Source organism: Zea mays, chromosome 1, assembly GCF_902167145.1.
Source record: "Zea mays cultivar B73 chromosome 1, Zm-B73-REFERENCE-NAM-5.0, whole genome shotgun sequence".
Taxonomy (NCBI): Eukaryota; Viridiplantae; Streptophyta; class Magnoliopsida; order Poales; family Poaceae; genus Zea; species Zea mays.
In genome coordinates this window covers 60826349-60847138 of record NC_050096.1, presented here as the reverse complement: position 1 = coordinate 60847138, position 20790 = coordinate 60826349, and the positions used below count along the sequence as shown (strand labels likewise).

The 20790-nt window shown below is 43.3% G+C and overlaps 1 protein-coding gene across 1 annotated transcript; it reads right to left on the bottom strand.

Moving 5' to 3' along the window:
* Window positions 1–14175: 14175 nt before the first annotated feature.
* Window positions 14176–16839, bottom strand: LOC100273344 (putative cytochrome P450 superfamily protein). Its single transcript, NM_001360240.2, has 4 exons — window positions 16173–16839; window positions 15608–15932; window positions 15076–15434; window positions 14176–14814 (listed from the first exon to the last, which is right to left on the bottom strand). The coding sequence occupies exons 1-4, from the start codon at window positions 16790–16792 to the stop codon at window positions 14547–14549; spliced, it is 1572 nt and encodes a 523-aa protein (NP_001347169.1). The 5' UTR covers window positions 16793–16839; the 3' UTR covers window positions 14176–14546.
* Window positions 16840–20790: the final 3951 nt, after the last annotated feature.

Below are 20790 nucleotides of genomic sequence, written 5' to 3'. Positions count from 1 at the left end.
TACGGACTTAGACGGTACCCTATTTAGTGTGAAAGCTGTTGTTTCTAGAGCGTATCCCCAAAACGACAAAGGTAGGTCCGACTGGCTCATCATTGATCGAACCATATCCAATAAAGTCCGATTACGTCGCTCAGACACGCCATTCCTCTGAGGCGTTCCAGGCGGCGTAAGCTGTGGAACAATTCCACAACTCTTTAGATGATTGCTAAACTCATGACTCAAATATTCACCACCACGATCTGATCGCAGTGCTTTAATTTTCTTGCCACGCTGATTTTCTACTTCATTCTGAAACTCTTTGAACTTTTCTAAGGATTCAGACTTGTGTTTCATTAAGTAGACATACCCATATCTACTAAAATCATCAGTGAAGGTTATGAAGTATTGGAATCCTCCCCTAGCTGTCGTACTCATTGGTCCGCACACATCAGTATGTATGAGTTCCAATAAATCTAACGTCCTCTCCGGTAAACCCGTGAAGGGCGCCTTGGTCATCTTACCAAGTAAGCAAGCTTCACATGTCTCGTATGATTCAAAATCAAACGAAGTTAAAAGCCCATCAGAATGAAGCTTCTTCATGCGATTCTCACTTATATGACCCAAACGACAGTGCCACATGTAGGTAGGACTTAAATCATTAGGCCGAGGCCTTTTAGCACTAATATTACAGATAGGTGCATCATCAAGATTTAAAATGAATAACCCATTCATAATGGATGCAAAAGCCACAAACATGCCATTCTTAGAGATCACACAACCATTGTTTTCACTCGCAAATGAATAACCATCCTTCATCAAACATGAAGGAGACATAATGTTTCGACTCATACTAGGAACTAGATAACAATTATTTAACTCCAAAATAAATCCTGATGAGAGGTGGAGTTGCATCGTCCCGACGGTCAACGCAGCAACTCTTGCATTATTGCCTACCCGGAAATCAACTTCTCCTCTTTTCACGCTTCTACTTCTTATCATTCCCTGCATCGAATTGTAAATATGGGAAACCGATCCGGTATCAAATACCCAAGAATTAATATAAGAATCAGCAAGAAAAATTTCTGTAATGTGAATAGCAAGTGTACCTGCTGCGGCTGTACCCTTACCGCCGCGATCCTTAATAGAGGCCAAGTACTGCTTGCAATTCCTTTTCCAGTGACCAAGTTCTTTGCAATAAAAGCACTCTGCATCTGCAGCTGGTCCAGCCTTGGGCTTTTGATTGGGCTTGGATACTGTATCCTTTCCCTTGCCCTTCTTCTTTTGAGACTTACCCTTCTTCTTAAAGTTGGGTTTGTTTTGGACCGCCATCACATGGCCGCTGCTGCCAGCACTTTTCTTTATGTCCCCCTCTGCAGTTTTCAGCATGCCACATAGTTCATTGAGGCCCCTCTCCGCCCCATGCATATGGTAGTTCGTGATGAAGTTTCCATAGCTGGGCGGAAGAGATGCCAAAATGAAGTCAGTGGCCAACTCTTGGCTTATTGGGAAGCCTAGCTTCTCCAACCTCTGACTGTAACCAACCATTTTGATTACGTGTGGCCCAACTGTTGCGCCTTCTGCTAGCTTGCATTCCAGAAAGGCTTTGGACACATTGAACCTTTCAGTCCTAGCCTGAGTCTGGAACATATCCTTGAGCGCCACGATCATATCGTACACCTCATGGTTTGTCTCAAACTGCATATGGAGCTCAGGCTCCATGCAAGCAAGCATTAGGCAACTTACTTCAAGATTAGCATCCATTGCTTTCTTGTAAGTGGTTTTAGCTGCGGCAGTTGCATTTTCACCAGGATCCTCTGGCAGTGGGGTGTCTAGAACGTCTTCCTTTTTTTCAGCCCTGAGAACAATTCTCAGGTTACGGATCCAATCCGTATAGTTTGTTCCATTTAACTTATCCTTTTCAAGAATCGATCGCAAAGTAAATGTTGGTGTGCTAGGTGCCATTTATCTACAACAAAATAATGCAAAATACTAAGACAAAAATATCCATGACAGAGTAAATCATATTAAACATTTAATAGTCTACTCCCACTAAAATCAATATCCCTCTATTGATACTTAGTGATTCAGAATCCACAACTAACAAGTCTACTAGTGAGCTTTAGCATCACCGCTAGAAGACAAGGTAGATCGGTAAGCAACTCCTTGCTAATCATATCATATATATGACTCCTGTTGTTGGGTGACATCTCTATGTCTCGGCTCCCAACCTTATGCCTCAAAGTCCTTAACCATTAAGCTGACTTTGTTTAAGTTAACCAACCCTTTCTGCAGTTCGTATCCGATACAAACCTATCTAGTCAAGGAAAACTGGTGGCACCCTAATTTCATAGACCCACCACCAATTGTACAAGACTTATGATAGTGCAAGGTTTGGAGAGGCATTAAAGCTTAAACATTTATGAGGGATCGTCCTACTTATAACATCGCACGCAAGGACATATATGCAATATAAACAAGTAGAACAATAAGAATGGCATTCACACAACAGTTGTGATTCGGTATGGCTTGTTTTCACATGGTGATCTCCATCTCCAATAATCTGTCCATCACGATGATCTCCATCTCCATGATATAGGTATGCCATCCTCCAGGTGATGAGTCCTTCAAGACCTATCTAACGTATGCTGGTAAACAAATTACATATACGCTTTGGATCATCACATGTTGACACGCAGGTCATTACATTAAATTTGGACAATACATGTGGCTCCAGCCGTATTGCCCTGGTCACGACACGCAGGTCATGAATAATTTGTTAACATGCATCACATACACATAATAGCCATACCGATCACATGTCCTGCAAAAACAGGTTAGACAAACACGTTTCTATACGTTCGCCACTACAGCAGATAGCCACGGCTGAAAACCTCACAGGATTCCATGCATCGTATGTATGGAAATTCCACTGGAAATCTCATGCGGTTGATCAAATCAACCCAAATCCGAGACTTTCGACCTGAAGAAGATTACACTCATGACATCGATCTGTTGCGTCAATCTGCTGGTTGTGTACGCAGTTAGCCCCGATGGTGATTCCAGCCGGTAGGGGCAAGTCGCGCATACAACAGAGAAGGACGAACTGATCTCTCCAGTCATATCCGATGTAATCTACTTCAACCCTTTATTACCAATTGATCTAATCAAACCGTGCATCAAGTAGATCCATCACATGAACCTAGATCCAGACCTAAAACTTACGCAGAACCTCCTCTGATACCACTGTAGGATTACGGGGAGGCTACGCTAGCGCAAAACAAAAATTTTCATCCCCATAATACCAAGAACTACTGCGGTTATAGGTCATGGAATTACCACTAGACGCGCAGAGCAGCGGAAGACGTCTCGATGTAGACGAACGCGTCGAGCAGTGTCGTGCAGTCGCCGGCGTCCTTCACGTCCTCGCACGGTTCGTCCAAGTGCTCCAGATGTAGCACCTCCGAGGTATCCACACGTACAGGGAGGAAGCGCCGCGTACCGAACTGCTAGGTTCGCGACGGCGGCTTGGCGAGGGCGAGAGGTGGGCGGCGGCTGTTAGTTCGCTGGTGGCGAATTAGGTTATCCCTTAACCGCGCCCCGCCCCTCATTATATAGGCGTTATGGTGGGCTTCTGACGCCGAGGCCCATCATTAACCCTAAAGCCCAGTCTAATTTCGGATCTAATCCGAATTAGGCTTCCTTCCCCTTAAGTGTGTGACCCTATAGGTTCACGTACAAATAGACATAGGCCGAGTACTCTTACTTGGCCCAATAATTGACAGCGGCCTCTAGCAAGACATGTCAACTCCTATGTGTACGTAAAGATCATATCAGACGAACCATTGCGACATTACGTACATGTTGTTCCCTTTGTCTCACGATATTTGGTCTGGCTCTAAGCTGACCTCTCTTTCTCGATACTGTGAATTGGAATCCTTTCAATGGTTAACTCTTAACCCTAGCACGGCCATGCATTTCTTGATCCAATCACTCGAGGGGCCCAGAGATATCTCTCTCACAAAGAGAGGGACAAATTCCATCTTGACTGACCATGCCTCATAGCATGCTTCCTGACAAACCCAAAACTACCTTTATAACTACCCAGTTACGGGATAGCGTTTGATAGTCCCTAAGTAAGTCAATTCACATCTTGAGAACATGCGACAATCTCAGGTCTAAGGATACAGTATTCATGTTGCAAGAAGAGAACTATATTACAATATCTCACGTTGGGTCGGTCCAGCCTCATGTCATACATGCGCCCACATTATTAGTTTAACATCTCCATGTTCATGACTTGTGAAATGTAGTCATCAACTAATACATGTGCTAGTCATCGACTCTGACTAGGGACATCATTTAGAATAACCATATAAGTAAAGAATCTCACAAACAATTCACATAATTGCTAATCAATACAAGGTGCCTTCCATGGATATTCAATTAAGCAATATATATATCATGGATACAAAGAAATATGCTCATCTCTATGATTATCTCTAGGGCATATTTCTAACAGACATAAGTGTTGAACCGACATCTCCTTCGACCCCTCCAACAGTTACTGAACCATATGTCGACGAAGAGGAGTTCTACTGCCCGGATGTGAGTGACGAGTGGTACTTCAGCGACTCAGATAGGTCAACTCGTAATAGCTATTGGAATATTTATTAGTTCAATGTATTCCACCAGTACAAGCAGGATAGGCTTTTGAACATCCCAGTACTCGGGTTCTCGTACTTGTCATGTTGTCGAACTAGTCGTGTGATGTATGTCTAAGTCTCAATGCTACCTCGTCAGCTTAAGTTAGTATGATGTTAAGAACGTTGTCGTCTGTGAACTATGTTGACTCTTAAATGTTCTGCTGGTACTCCTTAATAAGTTCATTACATTATGGTACTATTATTTGTGTGTCGTCATATGGTTTGTCTTCAGTATAACGTACCTCGTTTTGTCGATTGGCTTCACTTTGTATCATATGACTAAATGTGTGCCATCTCCACATATCCTAGCATGGACCCTGCCAACAATGCGACATCGTCGCAGGCGATGTCAAATCCCTCAAATGCCCAGCAATTTCCACCACCACCCCCTATATGGCCAACGGGCTACATGCAGTAGAATCCTGTCGATTGCAACATCATGGGAAACATTAATTTTCCTAGTCCTGGTCAAGGTCCAACTACAATGTGGGCTCCAATTCAGCCAGCGAATACTAGTTCCCAATCAACCATGATCCCTGCTTCCCAATCTGCACTCTATTGGAATCACTACATGAATTTTGTGAGGAACCCTCTAGGGTCAGTTGGAATGAGTCCATACACAGATTCTTATCCACCATCACTATCAAGTACACCGTTGCAGGGTTCGAACACTATACCTGAAATGCCTGTACACTTGGAGTCAGATGCTGAACACAGTGTTCAGGACATCAATAGTCCTAGGAAAAATGCACCTCCAGTTCTAAAACAAAAGAAATCCAAGAAACAAAACTTTACAGCACCAGAAGACAGACTCCTTTGTACTACTTGGTTGCAAATAAGTAGTGACCCTATTGTCAATACTGGGCAAAGGAGGGAGGGTCTCTGGGCGAGAATTGAAAAAAGGTACAATGAACAAAGGGGGGAATTTCCTTGTAGACTTAACAGAGCACTTAGCAGCAGATGGGACAAGATAAGGGCTGATGTCAGTAAATTCTCTGGATACTACGCCAGAGTCCTAAGAGAGAAACAAAGTGGTCTAAGTGACGAGGATAAGGTACGACTATTCAAACGATGATTTTATGTACTACATGGGTCTGTGATGCAACTAATTATATATGAAATTCCAATTTTGCAGACATCGAAGGCAGTAACTTTGTTCGCTCATGAGGAGAGCAAACCATTTCATTATATGCACTGCTGGCATCAATTGAAGGGGGAACCGAAATGGGAGAGCATATGTCAAGGACACTCGTTTAGAGGATTACATGCAAGATCAATACCATCTTCGGGGTGTCCATCAGTGGAAGCACCGGAGACTGACAGTGGATCCGCTGGGCTGACAGGAAAAAGGCCCCGTGGCCGTGATTACAGTAAAGCTGAGAGAAAGAAAGCTGGTTCTTCTTCGTCCCCTGAGTACTTAAGCCGATTACAAGAAATTACTGAGAAACAAATACAGAGGTCCATAGAAAAGGGGGAAAAAAGAAAAGAGCACTGAAGAAGACAGGGAGATACAGAAGAAGAGATTGGAATTGGAAGCCCAAAAGTTAAGCATCAGACAAAGGGAACTGAAACTTGAAGAACTCAAATCGGCAGAACAACGTTTGCAGATGCTTTTGTCCACAAACGAAGAAGATGTAGATCCTGAAGTTTGGATTGTCATGAAGGAACAGAAAAAAATTGCAGCAGTTCATATTTACTTTTGAGCAATCCTGAACGGTTCTGTTCGATGTGCGCTTGTGTTGTTGAGACTTGTTGAGACAATTTTATCTTACTTCGTTTAAGAAATTGTATTATCGAGAATAGTATTTGTTTGGTCGAACCAGTGTATCTTAAGTTGTTTGCTGTTGTATTAGACAATAATGAACTCGGATGTCATAAATGTTTGAACAAGATTATTGCCTATCGAATGGTATGTTATATATTGTACGCATGACCATTAACTGTGTAATTGACAGGTGGCATTCGACCAGTAGTCATTGGGTCAAATACGGGGGATCGGTGGAGCACGTTAACGTCATTGTTTGTCCCAGGCATGCCAAAAAATGCATGCCAAATCCATAGATCATACGATGCAACTGCTTCAAGTATCATCGATGCCCTACCATTTCGACCACAAAATTGACCTCGCCATGTCGCTAAGGTTAATTAATTTTACCATGGTACCAATGTAATCTTAAATGAAATGATGTAAGAAGGATTACAATTAAATAATATAATATTTGATTTTGTACATAGTATGTCTAAATTAAGAGGAATAATTAAAAAAAAAATTGTTCAACAAGTATCATCTGGTAATCAATACGTGTTCAAACAAAACAATAAAAAAAACCAAGTTGGTTATGTTAGTTATAGGGAAATGTATATTTAATGAGTAGAGTGATATGTAGGGTAAAATTTAGGGGGAACGGTTGCGTGACGAGTAAATATAGGGGAGGGAATCTTGCTGACGTGGCTGCATAGTAAGATTTAGGGGGAAAAATTTAGGGGGAACGGCTGCGGACAGCCTGAGCTCCTTCAGCTTTGAGAAAGGTGCGGTGATCAAAGTAGTAGTTTTTTTTTGTTTGGGTGCATTAGGTTTTGTTTTGGTGTATTAAATTTTTCTACCAACTGGTGATCCGTTTAACTTTTGTACAATAGCGGCAAACACATGCATACGAAGGAATGTAGAAAGGGTTTCAGTCTATGCTTATATAAATGAACACAGGCTCCATGATATTATGTTTAACATATATTTAGGGAAATTAAAAGGAACCGTTGGAGTACAACTTTTTTTGGGAATAAAGATTTTTAAAGGCATCCCAATTTCTATTTATTAAGACATATTTTAGGAGCTATCGGAGATGCTCTAAAGCATTCAAGTCGTGGGATTTTGCATCAATCATTTTTAATCAATAATAGTACAATGTGTTGTGATGGCACACAATTATATTTGATGATATTGGTTAGAGATTGCCAAATCCTACCAACAGTGCAACTATTGACACACACGAGGATGCAATAAACCACTGTGATAGATCATCCCTACAAAAATACTCATAAAAATAAATTTATATAAGTTTAATATCAAATATCAAAGTCAACATAAGGTTATCAGATCTTAAATTGATAAAACAATATTACACTTTATTTTATCCAAAAGATAGAGAAAGGTTTGAGTTGAAAAGAGCCTGACCCCTTTTTTATAGTTTGCTCAGTCACTCAGCTAGCGTGTGGTACTACATTGAACTACTTCTAGCTTCTGTCATGTTAGGCTAAGGTGGTTTCTCATGGTCCTTCTGAGGGGTAACTATCCATCGGTAGACGAGAAGCACGAGGGACAGACCTACTTGGTTCATGCATGACACACGACACATGAAGTTCGTGCTTTAAAGAAGTAGATATTTTAATAATAATTGTTTCTAAAAATAATTTGTAGATGTAACTCTTTTTTGTCACGCCAGTGTGGTGTTGCTGCCATAGCTACGCTCGGTCGCGCCAATACCTCTAGCGCTACAGTGTGACACAATATTGTGTACTGAAGACCCATTGCGCCAATGCCGCTAGCGTTACAAACAGGAATGAAACAGACAAAGACGGTTGGAAATATCTCTCTCCTATTTCTGTTACCGTATTTTCTTACAAAAAATGGAACAGAAAGCGAAATAGCCGAAAAACGAGAACCATTGCGAGATATACTAAAATTTAACTAAAAATTAGCCAAAATGTGCTAACAAAGTTAATAGCCTCCACCATACTAAGCTTAAGATGTCATGATGGTGAAGAAAGATTATTTGGCACATTAAGAACCGGAGCTAAGCAACGAAAAGAAGGATTTGGGACCAACACCACCCAAATTGGCTATGCCAGTTGCCCTACAGCCTAGCGTGGCAAACAAACCAGGCTTCAACACTAGTCAGATCGGTTTTCCTAGTATTCTAAGGTTGCTTGGACTTCAACTCCATTTTGGAACGTATTTTCATATAAGAACTTGCGGGATATTTTCTATTTGGAGAAGACCACACACCTCTATATAAATGAGAGGGTCACGATCAATTGAGAAATTCAACTCTCAAACACTGGCTAAAGCCATTGAACATAAGTTGAGTGCCACCAAAGATAAGTAATTTCCAACAGCAGGCATCCTATATATTTCTGATGGTTTGATGGTCCTCAAACACAATTGGTTGGAAATAATGTTATATCGAATGACTACCATTAGGAATTGCTTATTTACAATGCTCAACAGTGGTCATCGGTAATTACCATGTATAATGGCCCTGAGAGCAACTCCAAAAAGATGTTAAAAATTTTACCCCAAAAACTGATTATTAAGAGTAGGCTAAAAAGTTTTAAGAGTGAATCATGATGGATACTCCAACCGTTCCTTTAAATGTGACATTTGGCGCAATCTGTACAGTCGTCGGGAGCCTGTGACTGATCCGATACGTTAAGCAATGGATTGGGAAGGGACCAAACACACCAAAATATGAGGGAGAGTAGGCTTTGGATGCGGGACGCTAATGTTTTGGAGAAAAAATGAGGGAGCTGTTGGAGTAAGAAAACCACTATTCTTGACTAATATCTGTTTTGAGGTTAATTTACACGTTCTTTTGGAGTTGCTCTAACGATGGCAGGTGGACCCCAATTGACTTATTTCCAATGATATAATTGACCCTCAAAGATTATAGTGTTACATCTGATAGCAGTCATCATACTTAATAGCGTTATGTTCGTTGGTCCCAGTCTATAAACCATTGGACATAAGTTGGACATCATAAACTAAAATACTATTACAGAGAAAATTATCTCCGTTTTTCTTAATTACCACATTTTCATTCAATATATATCGCATTCATATGATACAATACAATAAAGCCATATTCACAATCGGCGTGATTGGTTCCTGCACCCGTAGGAGCCGGGCTCGCGCCGGCCTCCACCACCAGGGAAGCTCTCTCCGTGCATCTCCACGCGTGCAGGCGAGAGCAGAAAAAATTATCTAGGTTGCATGCGCGTATGCAGATACATTTCGTTCTACACAGGAAACCAATCACAGGCATGGTTTTAGTCAATGCTTCCACTAAGCCTGCGTACAACTGGCCAGGCTACCAATCATGCGAAATACTTTCATGACATGCATAGGAATATCATCGCACACACTTTCATTTGTGGTCTCTTTCTAGAAAAACGTACAATTATTATCATAGACATTAATTTGTTATAGTTTGTACTGATACCTGAGAGCAATTTTTTTGAATCATACATATCTTTGTACATCTTGTGATTTGAGAATGTAAACTTAGATTTAATAGCTAGAAGTCGAGCCATGAAAGCAATGATGATCACTTTCGTGTGCTCATGCAATGACTCTTGAGAAGCCCTAAGTTACTCAAAGAACTTCAAAACCTTAGGTGTAGGTGGATCCTCAAAATCGCTAACCACCGGGTGAAGATGGATCCTCATAATCAATGGGTAGAAGCTCATGTCGTACATACTCAAGCATCATTTTCATCCTATTGTAGTCCCCTCTATCCACCTGAACTTCTGATACTTTCTGACGAGGTAGTTCCTCACCGCGGTGCACCCACACCTTGTAGCTATGTATAAAGCCGTCCTTACAAAGATCTATTGACATAGTCCTCATGTCATGAAAATAATTGTTCTAACACTTGCTACAAGGACACCTAACATTGGTATCGATTTGTGAGCTACAAAAAGTACGGTCGAGAAATTCACCGGCCTTGGCAACCCACTCACTAGATAGAGCCCCCTCTTTTTTCAACCTTCATAGATCCATCGATGATCTTCACCCATGCTAGAGGCAAAACATTAACTTCGATGAATCATGCACGAACTGCTTGTTATTATGAAGAAATCATGGCCCTACATCTGAAGAAAAGGATAAGTCCTAAAGCTATCCAAGACTGACCGACAAAGCATGCATTTATGAGAAGATATGAGCCTGAACGAAATATCGGCAACATAACCCCGCTATTCTCCATTTGCACGTCTGAAAATGGTGCAATGGAGAACAACGAAGTAATGCTGCAGAAATTTCACTTCGTCTCATGGCTTGCCAGAAATCCATGCTCTATTGGTCACTGCTAGGTTGTCCAAAAAAGGGATAATTCCAAACTAACACACCTCACATGTGAAGTATGTTGGTTCGAAATAGGTGACACATAGATTTAATTTCGTAATGATGTGATATATTTACGATACAATCATCATTTCACGCACAACAGGATTCGAGAACATTCCTATTGGCTACATTAATTTTTGTCGGCCTTTGATCAAGTCGATGGGGCTTAAGTAAATCCCGCCGGTTTAAAACTAGCTGACAGAAATTAAGTTAACTCTCATCGCCCTACCGATCAGTAAGGATGGTAACAGGGTGGGTTAGGGACGAGGGAGTGCTTCCCATCCCCGTCTCCAAAAACTCATTCCCGTCTTGGCCCCAAAATGCTTAATGGAGGGAATTTTTCCCGGTCCCCGTCCCTACTAGGGACCCAATCCCCATAGGAAACCCATGGAGATCAATTATTGAGTACAAATATTATGATATAAACACATAAATCAAGCTTCTCACATGGGAGCGACAACCGAGTGAAGGAAATGCGGGTTAGGGTTAGCGAGTAAGGATTTTGCATATTTATATAGAGTCACAGACTCACAGTGAGACGATTTGTTGGATTCGACCTTCAAAGACCACACGAGGGGAGGGTCTCACTCCTAATTTAGATCCTTATTAAATCCACGTGGGAGAAATTTCATCCCTATCCAGCCATCCCCGGAGAGGAAATTTTAGCCTCATCCTTCCCATATTCGAGTCGGGTCCTCGCGAGGACCCACCTGGCAGCCGATAGAAGTTAATTAAGTCTCGTTGGCCTGCCACCAGGCTGACGAGAGTTATCCTCCTACGGCTTTATTTGAATACTCTAGTATTTACCTCAATATATATGAATTGAGGTGGATTGGTTTATAAGTTAAACTAACTTACACCCCCAACCTATTTCAATTCATGTGTGACAAACACTACATGAGCCACCAGCTCCATTTCTCTCCCTCGCGCACGACTCTCACATGTATACATATGTGTGACAATAAAGATCTAAATTGTACACTATAAGATTTAAGAATTGTTGGAGCGAAGGCAGAAACGCCACCCTTCGCTCGAAGTCTCCGCTGCTTAGCCGCTGCTCGGACAGAGACAAAGCAGGCAGGGACACCCTTCGCTTGATCGGCACCAGACGAAGACCGGCGACGAAGGCATCCCACAGTGCGGCCTCGTCCAGCTCAGAGGCCCACGTGCGATCCGGCCCATTGTAACGGGCCCTGCGTAGCCGCCGCGTGTTACGGGCCTAATTTGTAAAGGCGTCCCTGTAATTACAGTCTGTAACCCTGCTTTATGGGAATATTCTGGGGATAACCTAGGTAGCTGAGGGCACATGCGTCCTTAACACAAGGCGCAGGGCGTTCAGGTACCTATAAATACCCCCACACAGTGCCCGTGAGAGGCCTGGTTAACAGAGCTATTTGCCATCTCACGCGTAACCCTACTGTCTACACTGTTCACCCCTGTTGGCCTTCTTGCGGCCGATAGCAAGTTCCAACATTCGGCAAGCGGAGGCCGGCGGCGAAGAACGCCTCGAAAACAACCAACTCGCCCTCCGGCTCGGGGACTTCCTCCGTCCCCGGGGCACGAGCAACTCCGCCGCCGAAGTAGCCCAACCGCTGCATATCCTCCACGCGGGCCGACGACATGCGCGACACGCCGAAATCGACAGAATCGCCGGCGCGCAAATCCGCCATCAAACTACTCAGCGTCTCCTCCGACGAGGCGGCGGCCGGCGGCGAGGAATCGGCCGGCGGCGTAGCGGCAGCGGAAGAAGAGGAGGACGGCATCGCTACATACCGACGGCGGCGGCGGGCAGTCTGCTTCACTCGCGCCAGATCTCCGGCGAACAAGAGCACGGCGGGCAGACGAGCAGCAAGACGGTAGGCGGCTAGGGTTTTCGCAGAGCGCGGAAAGTAAAGTTCAAAAAGCGCCGGCCCCCGCCCCCTTTTATAGGCAGGGCGCGGCTCTTCGGGAAACCCGTAATCCAACAGAGCGCGGCGCTTCGGGAAACCCGCAATCCAACAGTACGTGGTCAATCAACGGTCAAATCAAAAACCCCCGCGGAACCACTTCGAGCGAGGGCAGCGTCTCCGCCATCTAGCGACGTCTTCGGCACCAGGTGACTTTGTCGAACTGGTCCCTCGGAGGGCAAATGTTGGAGCGAAGGCAGAAACGCCACCCTTCGCTCGAAGTCTCCGCTGCTTAGCCGCTGCTCGGACAGAGACAAAGCAGGCAGGGACACCCTTCGCTTGATCGGCACCAGACGAAGACCGGCGACGAAGGCATCCCACAGTGAGGCCTCGTCCAGCTCAGAGGCCCACGTGCGATCCGGTCCATTGTAACGGGCCCTGCGTAGCCGCCGCGTGTTACGGGCCTAATTTGTAAAGGCGTCCCTGTAATTACAGTCTGTAACCCTGCTTTATGGGAATATTCTGGGGATAACCTAGGTAGCTGAGGGCACATGCGTCCTTAACACAAGGCGCAGGGCGTTCAGGTACCTATAAATACCCCCGCACAGTGCCCGTGAGAGGCCTGGTTAACAGAGCTATTTGCCATCTCACGCGTAACCCTACTGTCTACACTGTTCACCCCTGTTGGCCTTCTTGCGGCCGATAGCAAGTTCCAACAAGAATCAGATCAGATTAAGATCAGACTCTATTTCTATACATTTTTTAAAACTAAAGTTTATTTAGAGCTCTACCATTTTATGAAAAATCATTTAAATCGTGATCCTTTTATCACCCTAGTATACGCCAACATATGTTATATCTCTACCTGCTGCTGCGTCGTCCCACGCTCTCGCTGGCGCGACGTCTCCGGCCATCCTCCACCGCCCCTGTCCCCCGCGGCTTCCCGGCCATCCTCCACCGCCCCCAGTGCGCCCAGTGGTCGTCCCGCAGCTGCCGCGCGGCGAACCCTGACTACCCTCGGCCGCTCCGCGGCTGACCCCGGCCATCCCCTGTCGTGCCTCTGCCTCCCACCGACCGCCGGTTCCCCAGGCACCTCCCCAGCCCCCGGCGCAGTTCCCAACGTCAGTCACGCTTACTCCGACCCGACACCAGCTGTCGCCTCCCACGACCAGAGGATGCCGCGCGCCATGGACTTCCACTACATGCGAAATGAAGGGAAGGCCACAACCAGTCAACCACAACCAAGCATGCATTATTTCACAGTAGGTTTTTACATGCATATACATATATATGAAGATTTAATTATATCAAAGGAGCAACACTTTTGATTTATTCTGTAATAGTAACAATTAACAACGAGAATTTAACATGACGTGCTTGCCTTAGTAGTTTGATCAAATGCATATGTAAATATTAGATGACATTTCTTATAGTAAAATTCTGGATCCGCCACTACATATGTTTTGTTTCGTAACAGTACAACATATTTACGATAGAATCATATTCTCTGCCTCACAATATACTTTCATTTCATGCTATATGAGGCTGTACACGACACATTATTTGATAGTAGGTTTCTACATGAACATACATACATAGCTAGGGTGATTTTATATAAAAGCAGCAGCGCTTTTGACTTATTCTGTAATAACAACGAGAATTCATAATGACGTGTGCTTGCATTGTCTTGGTAGTACAACTTGTATATATATATATATATATATATATATATATATATATATATATATATATATATATATATATATATATATATATATATATATATATATATATATATATATATATATATATATATATATATATATATATATATATATATATATATATATAGCAGCTCTAGATGTTTGCAAGGAGATCGACCATAGAAGCACGAGGTTGACAGAAGGCCTCCAAAGGAACCTTCTTTGCCATGGTTAGGCCAGAGCCCTCAGCCATGTCCACAAGCTCCGTGCCCACTCGTTCCCAGTTGAAGCACTGTATCATAGTCCCCAAAGCAATGCCTGCCAGCTGCATCCCCAGGTTCTCTGCTGGGCAGCGTCGTCTCCCCATGCCAAACGACAGATCCATCGTCGTCTTCCCTGATTGGTTACTGCCATCCTCAAACCTATACATCGCGCGTGCATCAAATTACTAACATATAGTAATAAGCTCAGTCATGTTGTACTAGTGAGAAAGTTACCCAGCAGGCCAGTTCTAAGTTATAAGAAGATGGTTTATATCTTTTTTATATCATAAATTCTTTTTTATAAAGAGTGTGTACATCTAAATGCTTAATAAGAACTGTATGTCAAGAAAATCTAAAATATTTTATAATTAGAAGAAAAGAACTGTATATATATACTACTACCTTGCCTAGCGTACGTACCTTTCCGGGAGGAAGGTTTCTGGGTCATCCCATGTCCTAGGATCCCTATGGATAGCAAACGTATTCACAAGAAGCATCGTTCCTTTGGCGATATTAAACCCGTTGACCGTGCAGTTGGTAGATGATTCACGAGGAACTAGAAGGGGTACCACAGGGTACAGCCGAAGCGTCTCCAGGATAATGCATCGAAGGTACGGCAGCTTTGGGAGATCAGTCGCGTCCAGTAGGCGTTTGGGTTCCCCGACGCATGCGTCAATTTCGTCGCGAGCTTTCTTCATGATGTGAGGGTTGTTTAGCAAGAGAGACATCACCCACTCGATTGTATAGCCTGTACTGAGTGTCCCAGCTTCGAGTGCACTCTTCAAAATGACATAGATTTGAAAACAAATGATTAGCAGTGTATCCAATATACAGATCCATCAGATTCAAAATGAGATAAATTTAAGGCCCACCATACTGGAACATATCACAGATGCTTATTTTTCTAAATAAGAAATTGGTGGATCGAATGTACGTATAATATAATACTCACAACACACAAGGAGCGGATGAGCTGATCCGTGTAGGCTTCGGGATCCTTGTCCTGCAGCTCCAGCATCACCCCGACCAACGTCCTGCGTGTGACTTGACCGCTCTTCTCCATCTCCTTGTGTTCCTCGATCAACCTCTGCAAAAACTCCGTCCTGTTTGCTTGCAGTCGCTGTAACCGGCGGCCCACCGCGTCGACGTCCAGCCACCGCGCCAGTGGCGGCAGGAAGTCCCACACCGTCAGCGTGAGCTCCATCGTCTCCTCCGCCATGGCCATGAAGCATCGGGCCTCCTCGCTCACTTCCACGGCCTCGTCCTTTTCGTCACTACTGCGCAAGCACAATAATTGTGTACGAAACAGCGCCATCTTTTTAGCGACACGCCAACACGCACACATTCAGTTTGCGTACATGATTTTTTTTTTATAAATTTATGAGTCCTTGTTCCAGTAGAGAAAGAAAATTTTAATCCACTCAATCCAATTCCCAGCTTCTAAATAAGCTCTAATAGAAAAAAAATAGCACGAAAAATCGATAATCAAATCTCTATTGCTATCTCTAATACATTACCTCCGACTCCGAGAGGTTGTCCTCCTGAAGAGCATGTCCAGTAAGCCGTTCATTAGCATCTCCAACAGTCGCGACTTGACGTCTACAAGAGCGCGTCCCCCAGAAGCATGTGCCACACGACAAAGGCGGCGTGCCATGGCCCGCGCCTCCTGCTCGTGGACATCAGCGAAGTGCTGCACTCGTTCCACGGAGGAGAACTCCGTGCTGGTGGTGCGCCGAGCTTGGCGCCAGTACGGCCCGCAGTTGGAATGGCCCATGGTCGACCACTCATAGGAGAGGATCCTCGCGGACGGCAGCCGTGGACGGTTGCCGAACGAGGTGTCCAGTGCGACAAGGCACTGCTGGGCGACTGAGGCAGAGGACACAACTGCGACTCGGCTGGAACCGAACCGGAGCCCCAGGACGTCTCCATGGCGCTCAGCGAGGTGGGCGAGGCAGCGGTGGAGTGGCTTCTTTCTCAGGAGGTGGTGGAGGTGGCCGACCAGGGGAATGGCTCTGGGCTCCGGCGGAGGTGGTGGGTTATGGCCGGCGTGCCGGCTACGGCTTCTTTGCACCAGCGTCAGCAGTGCCGGGATGAAAATGGCGATGACAAACACAATGGTGCTTAAGGCAACGTCCATCGCCAAAACAGTACTCTCTGCAAGGAAATTGGTCTAGTTCATTTCACAGCTTGGTTCGTGCCTTCTGTACGTGTATTTATAACAGTTCGCGCCCGGCCTATCCCTGTCCTTTATCAAATTATCATAGGGTGTCTTCTCATTATTTTGTGTTCCGTCGTATATCTGTTATAGTATGTTTGGTTTGAAAAATGTTTCTTAGCTTGTTCCGTTTGAGAAATGAAGGATGGAATAAATTGATCCATCTCTATTTTATTTCTCATAGTCTAATAATTAATAATGATACGAGAAATAACTTCATTTTATTAATTTTTTGGAATAGACTTATTATGCATCAGCTTATCTAGATTGAATGGTTTTGTTGGATAAGATTATATGACTCTATTTTTATTTTCTTCGCCTATATAAATAGGTTCTTTTGTACCATGTACGTTATATCACGTAATAAATCTATTTTTCCGAGTTTTTTCTCCTCTATATTGTAGCAGTTTTTTCCACGTTAAACTTTATTTTTTTTCACGGACGATCCTAACAATCAATATAGAGCTAGGATTATTAGACACACGTTTTTTTTTCGGAAACCGCCGCCACCGGTTATTCGTCCAACAGATTGCAGATCGCGCTGCTGCCGCCGCGTCAGATCTGGTTCAACGCCGTTCTCCAAATTCGGGTGCGTGGCGCGCGTCTTGTCACTTGTCAGCACTGGTCCGCGCCTTCTCTGCTGGAGGCGAGGCCTCATCTGTCACCCTCTATACTCAGTGCTGCCGTGCTGGTATTCGTGATCGTGAGCATCTCCTGAAATCTCATTCAGGAGGCGCTACACCAATTTTCTATCTCCATCACGTGAAGTGCTATTGTCATCATTGCTTGTTCTTTTGTTTCTGCTGCGTGGAATCGGACAGCAATCAATCAATCAAGATCCTAACACAAAGGAAAAATTATTTTTTTCATTTCTTTGCCACGCGCTCCTATCAGTTTGTACACGGTTTTTTATTTCATTTGGGAATTTTTTATTTTGGATTATAATGTCGACTAAAATTGATATTTCGAAGTTTGATGACAAAATCAGTTTTGCAATTTGACAGATTTAGATGAAGGTTGTTCTTACTCAGTTATGTGTACGAAAGACATTGCAACCGTAACCTGCTGATATGTCTGATGATAAATAGGAAGATCTTGATAAAAAAAGTTTTGTCCGCCTTACAGCTCAGTTTATCTTCTAATGTTCTGCGTGAAATAATGAATGCAAAATCTGCGCCAGAATTGTGGAATAAATTGGAGGAGCTATATATGACCAAGAGTCTTGCTAATAAGCTCTATCTCAAAGAGTGTCTTTATTCTATTCGTATGGTGGACGATACATCTATTCAATCACATCTCAATGAATTTAAATCTATTTGTGTCGACCTTGAGAGTTTGGATGTGAAGATAGATGATGAAGATAAGACAATCTTGTTGGTAGTCTCGTTGCCCCCTCTTTTAAGCATTTTAAAGAAATTATGCTTTATGTAAATCGTACTTCATTGACATTTGAGAATGTTAAGTCAAATTTATTGTCCAAGGAAAAATTTGACGTTGATTCTCGTTCTGAGTCTAAGGGTGAAGGTTTTATTGTTCGAGGTAAAACTCAACAAGCGGGCAGTTCTAATAAACCTAAATCAAGGTCTAAGTCAAGGGATCGTAAATCCAACACGTTTTGTCGTTATTGCAAAGCTGATAATCATGTGATCTCCCAGTGTCCTAAGTTGAAAAATAAGGAAGAAAGACAGAAGAAAAGGAATCTGATAAATCATGTGCCGAGGCTAGTATTGTTGAGAATAGTGATGGTTGAGAAGCTCTTATGATCACTTGTAATGATGAAAAGCGTATGGCTTGTGTTCTTGATTCAACTTGCTCTTTTCTCATTTTCTCACATCGAGAGTGGTTTTCTGATTGTTCTCATGTCCATAATGGTGATGTTATTATTAGTTATGAATCTCCACTTGAAAATTTCTAGAATTAGTTCTATTCAGATTAAAGCTCATGATGGTTTTCTGATTGTTCGCTATGTTCCTAAGATGAAGAGGAATCTTATTTTTTGGGCACCCTAAAAGCAATGGGTTTCAAATTTTCTACTGATAATGGTGTTATTAAGGTTTCTCAAGGCTACCATGTTGTTCTGAAGGCTGAATGTATAAATAATCTCTATTATTTGCAAGGTTCCACAGTTACAGATACTGCAGCTGTTTCTATTGCATCCAACACTTCAAATACCAAGCTTTGGCATATGCACTTGGGACATATGAGTGAAAAAGGTATGCTTCTCTTGCACAAGAGAGGTTATTTAAAAGATATTGGCAAATCGGAATTTTGTGAACATTGTGTATTTGACAAACAGAAGAGAGTCAGCTTCTCTTTATCTACTCACTGCACCAAAGGTATTCTTGATTATATTCATTCTGATCTTTGGGGTCGAGCTCCTCATTCTTCTATTGGAGGTTGTGATTATATGATCACTTTTATTGATGATTTCTCTCGCAATGTCTGGCTTTATTTTCTGAAACATAAAACGATGCTTTTACTGTATTCAAGTAATGGAAAGCTTTGGTGGAAAATTAGACTGGCAGAAAAAATTAAGAAATTGAGAACCAACAATGGATTGGAATTTTTCAATAGTGAGTTTAATTCTCTTTGTGGTGATCATGGTATTGCTAGACACAAGACTGTTACAGGTACTCCCCAGCAAAATAGTGTTGCTGAAAGAATGAATCATACTATTCTAGAGCGTGTTTGTTGCATGCTTTCTAATGCTGGTTTATGGGATAAGCATGGTTTGTGGGCGGAAGCTGCTTCTATCGCATGCTATTTGATTAATCGCTCTCCCAATTCCGCTATTAATTTTAAAATTCCAGAAGAGGTATGGACAGGTAAACTAGTTGATTATTCTAATCTTAGAATGTTTGGTTGTCCTACTTATGCTCATGTTAACAATGGGAACCTAGTGCCTAGAGCTCAAAAATGCACTTTTGTTGGCTATGGTTCTGATGTAAAAGGATATCGTTTTTGTGTGTTGATTCTAAAAAGGTGATTGTCAGTCGTGATGTTGCTTTTGATGAAAGTACATTTTCTTCATCTGGAGGGGTTTTTGATAGTGGTTCCTGAAAGGGAAATGTGCCCTTGGGCCATTTCTATATTGTTTTGGTGATTAGATGCACAACACATTATGTTTGAACTAACATAGTGTATAAGCAAAGGTATATGAAGGAAATTGAACTCCGAACATGACATAATGCAAATCTAGATGGACCAAGTGAAAAGGTAAGCTCTGGACACTTAGTAAATTGTTTTGTGTGCTAATCATATTTGTCTAAGTGCTAGGGACTTCATAAAGACAAGTCCAAAAGAGAGCAAAAGAAAACAAAGGAATAAAAAGAGAAAGTGTGTTGGACTGGAGTGCGCCGGACAGTCCGGTGCATGGTCCGGCCAACTCACTGCTCTCGGGTTCTTCAGCCTACGTCGGCTATAATTCACCGGACGGTCCGCGCAAGGTGCCAGAGTGCCAGACAGTCCGGGGAGCCAACAGCCAACGGCTAGTGGCCTCGTCGGCCCCGGGCCAATGGTAAAGTGGCACACCAGATAGTCCAGTGCTCCGCAGAACAGGAAAGCAGCCAATCAGGGGATTCTCTGTCCGTACCCAGAACGCCACTGTTCACTGTCTGATGTGCACCGGACAGTCCACTGCACCCACGGACAGAAGGAAACCAGGCCCTTCTAAATAGAGCTCCAACGGCTCCTAGGTCCCTTGGGGCTATAAAAGGGACCCCTAGGCGCATGGAACTCCACACCAAGTAGTCATTGAACATCCAACAACGCCGAGACATTGAATTCGTGCATTTGCTTTAGTAGATTGAGATTTGGGCACTTGTTTTGAGCTATAACTCCGTTGTGCTGTCTTTCTGCTCTCTCTCTTGTTTTGTGTGCGTGAGTTGCTGCAAGTTTGTCTCATGTGTGTGATTCTAGTT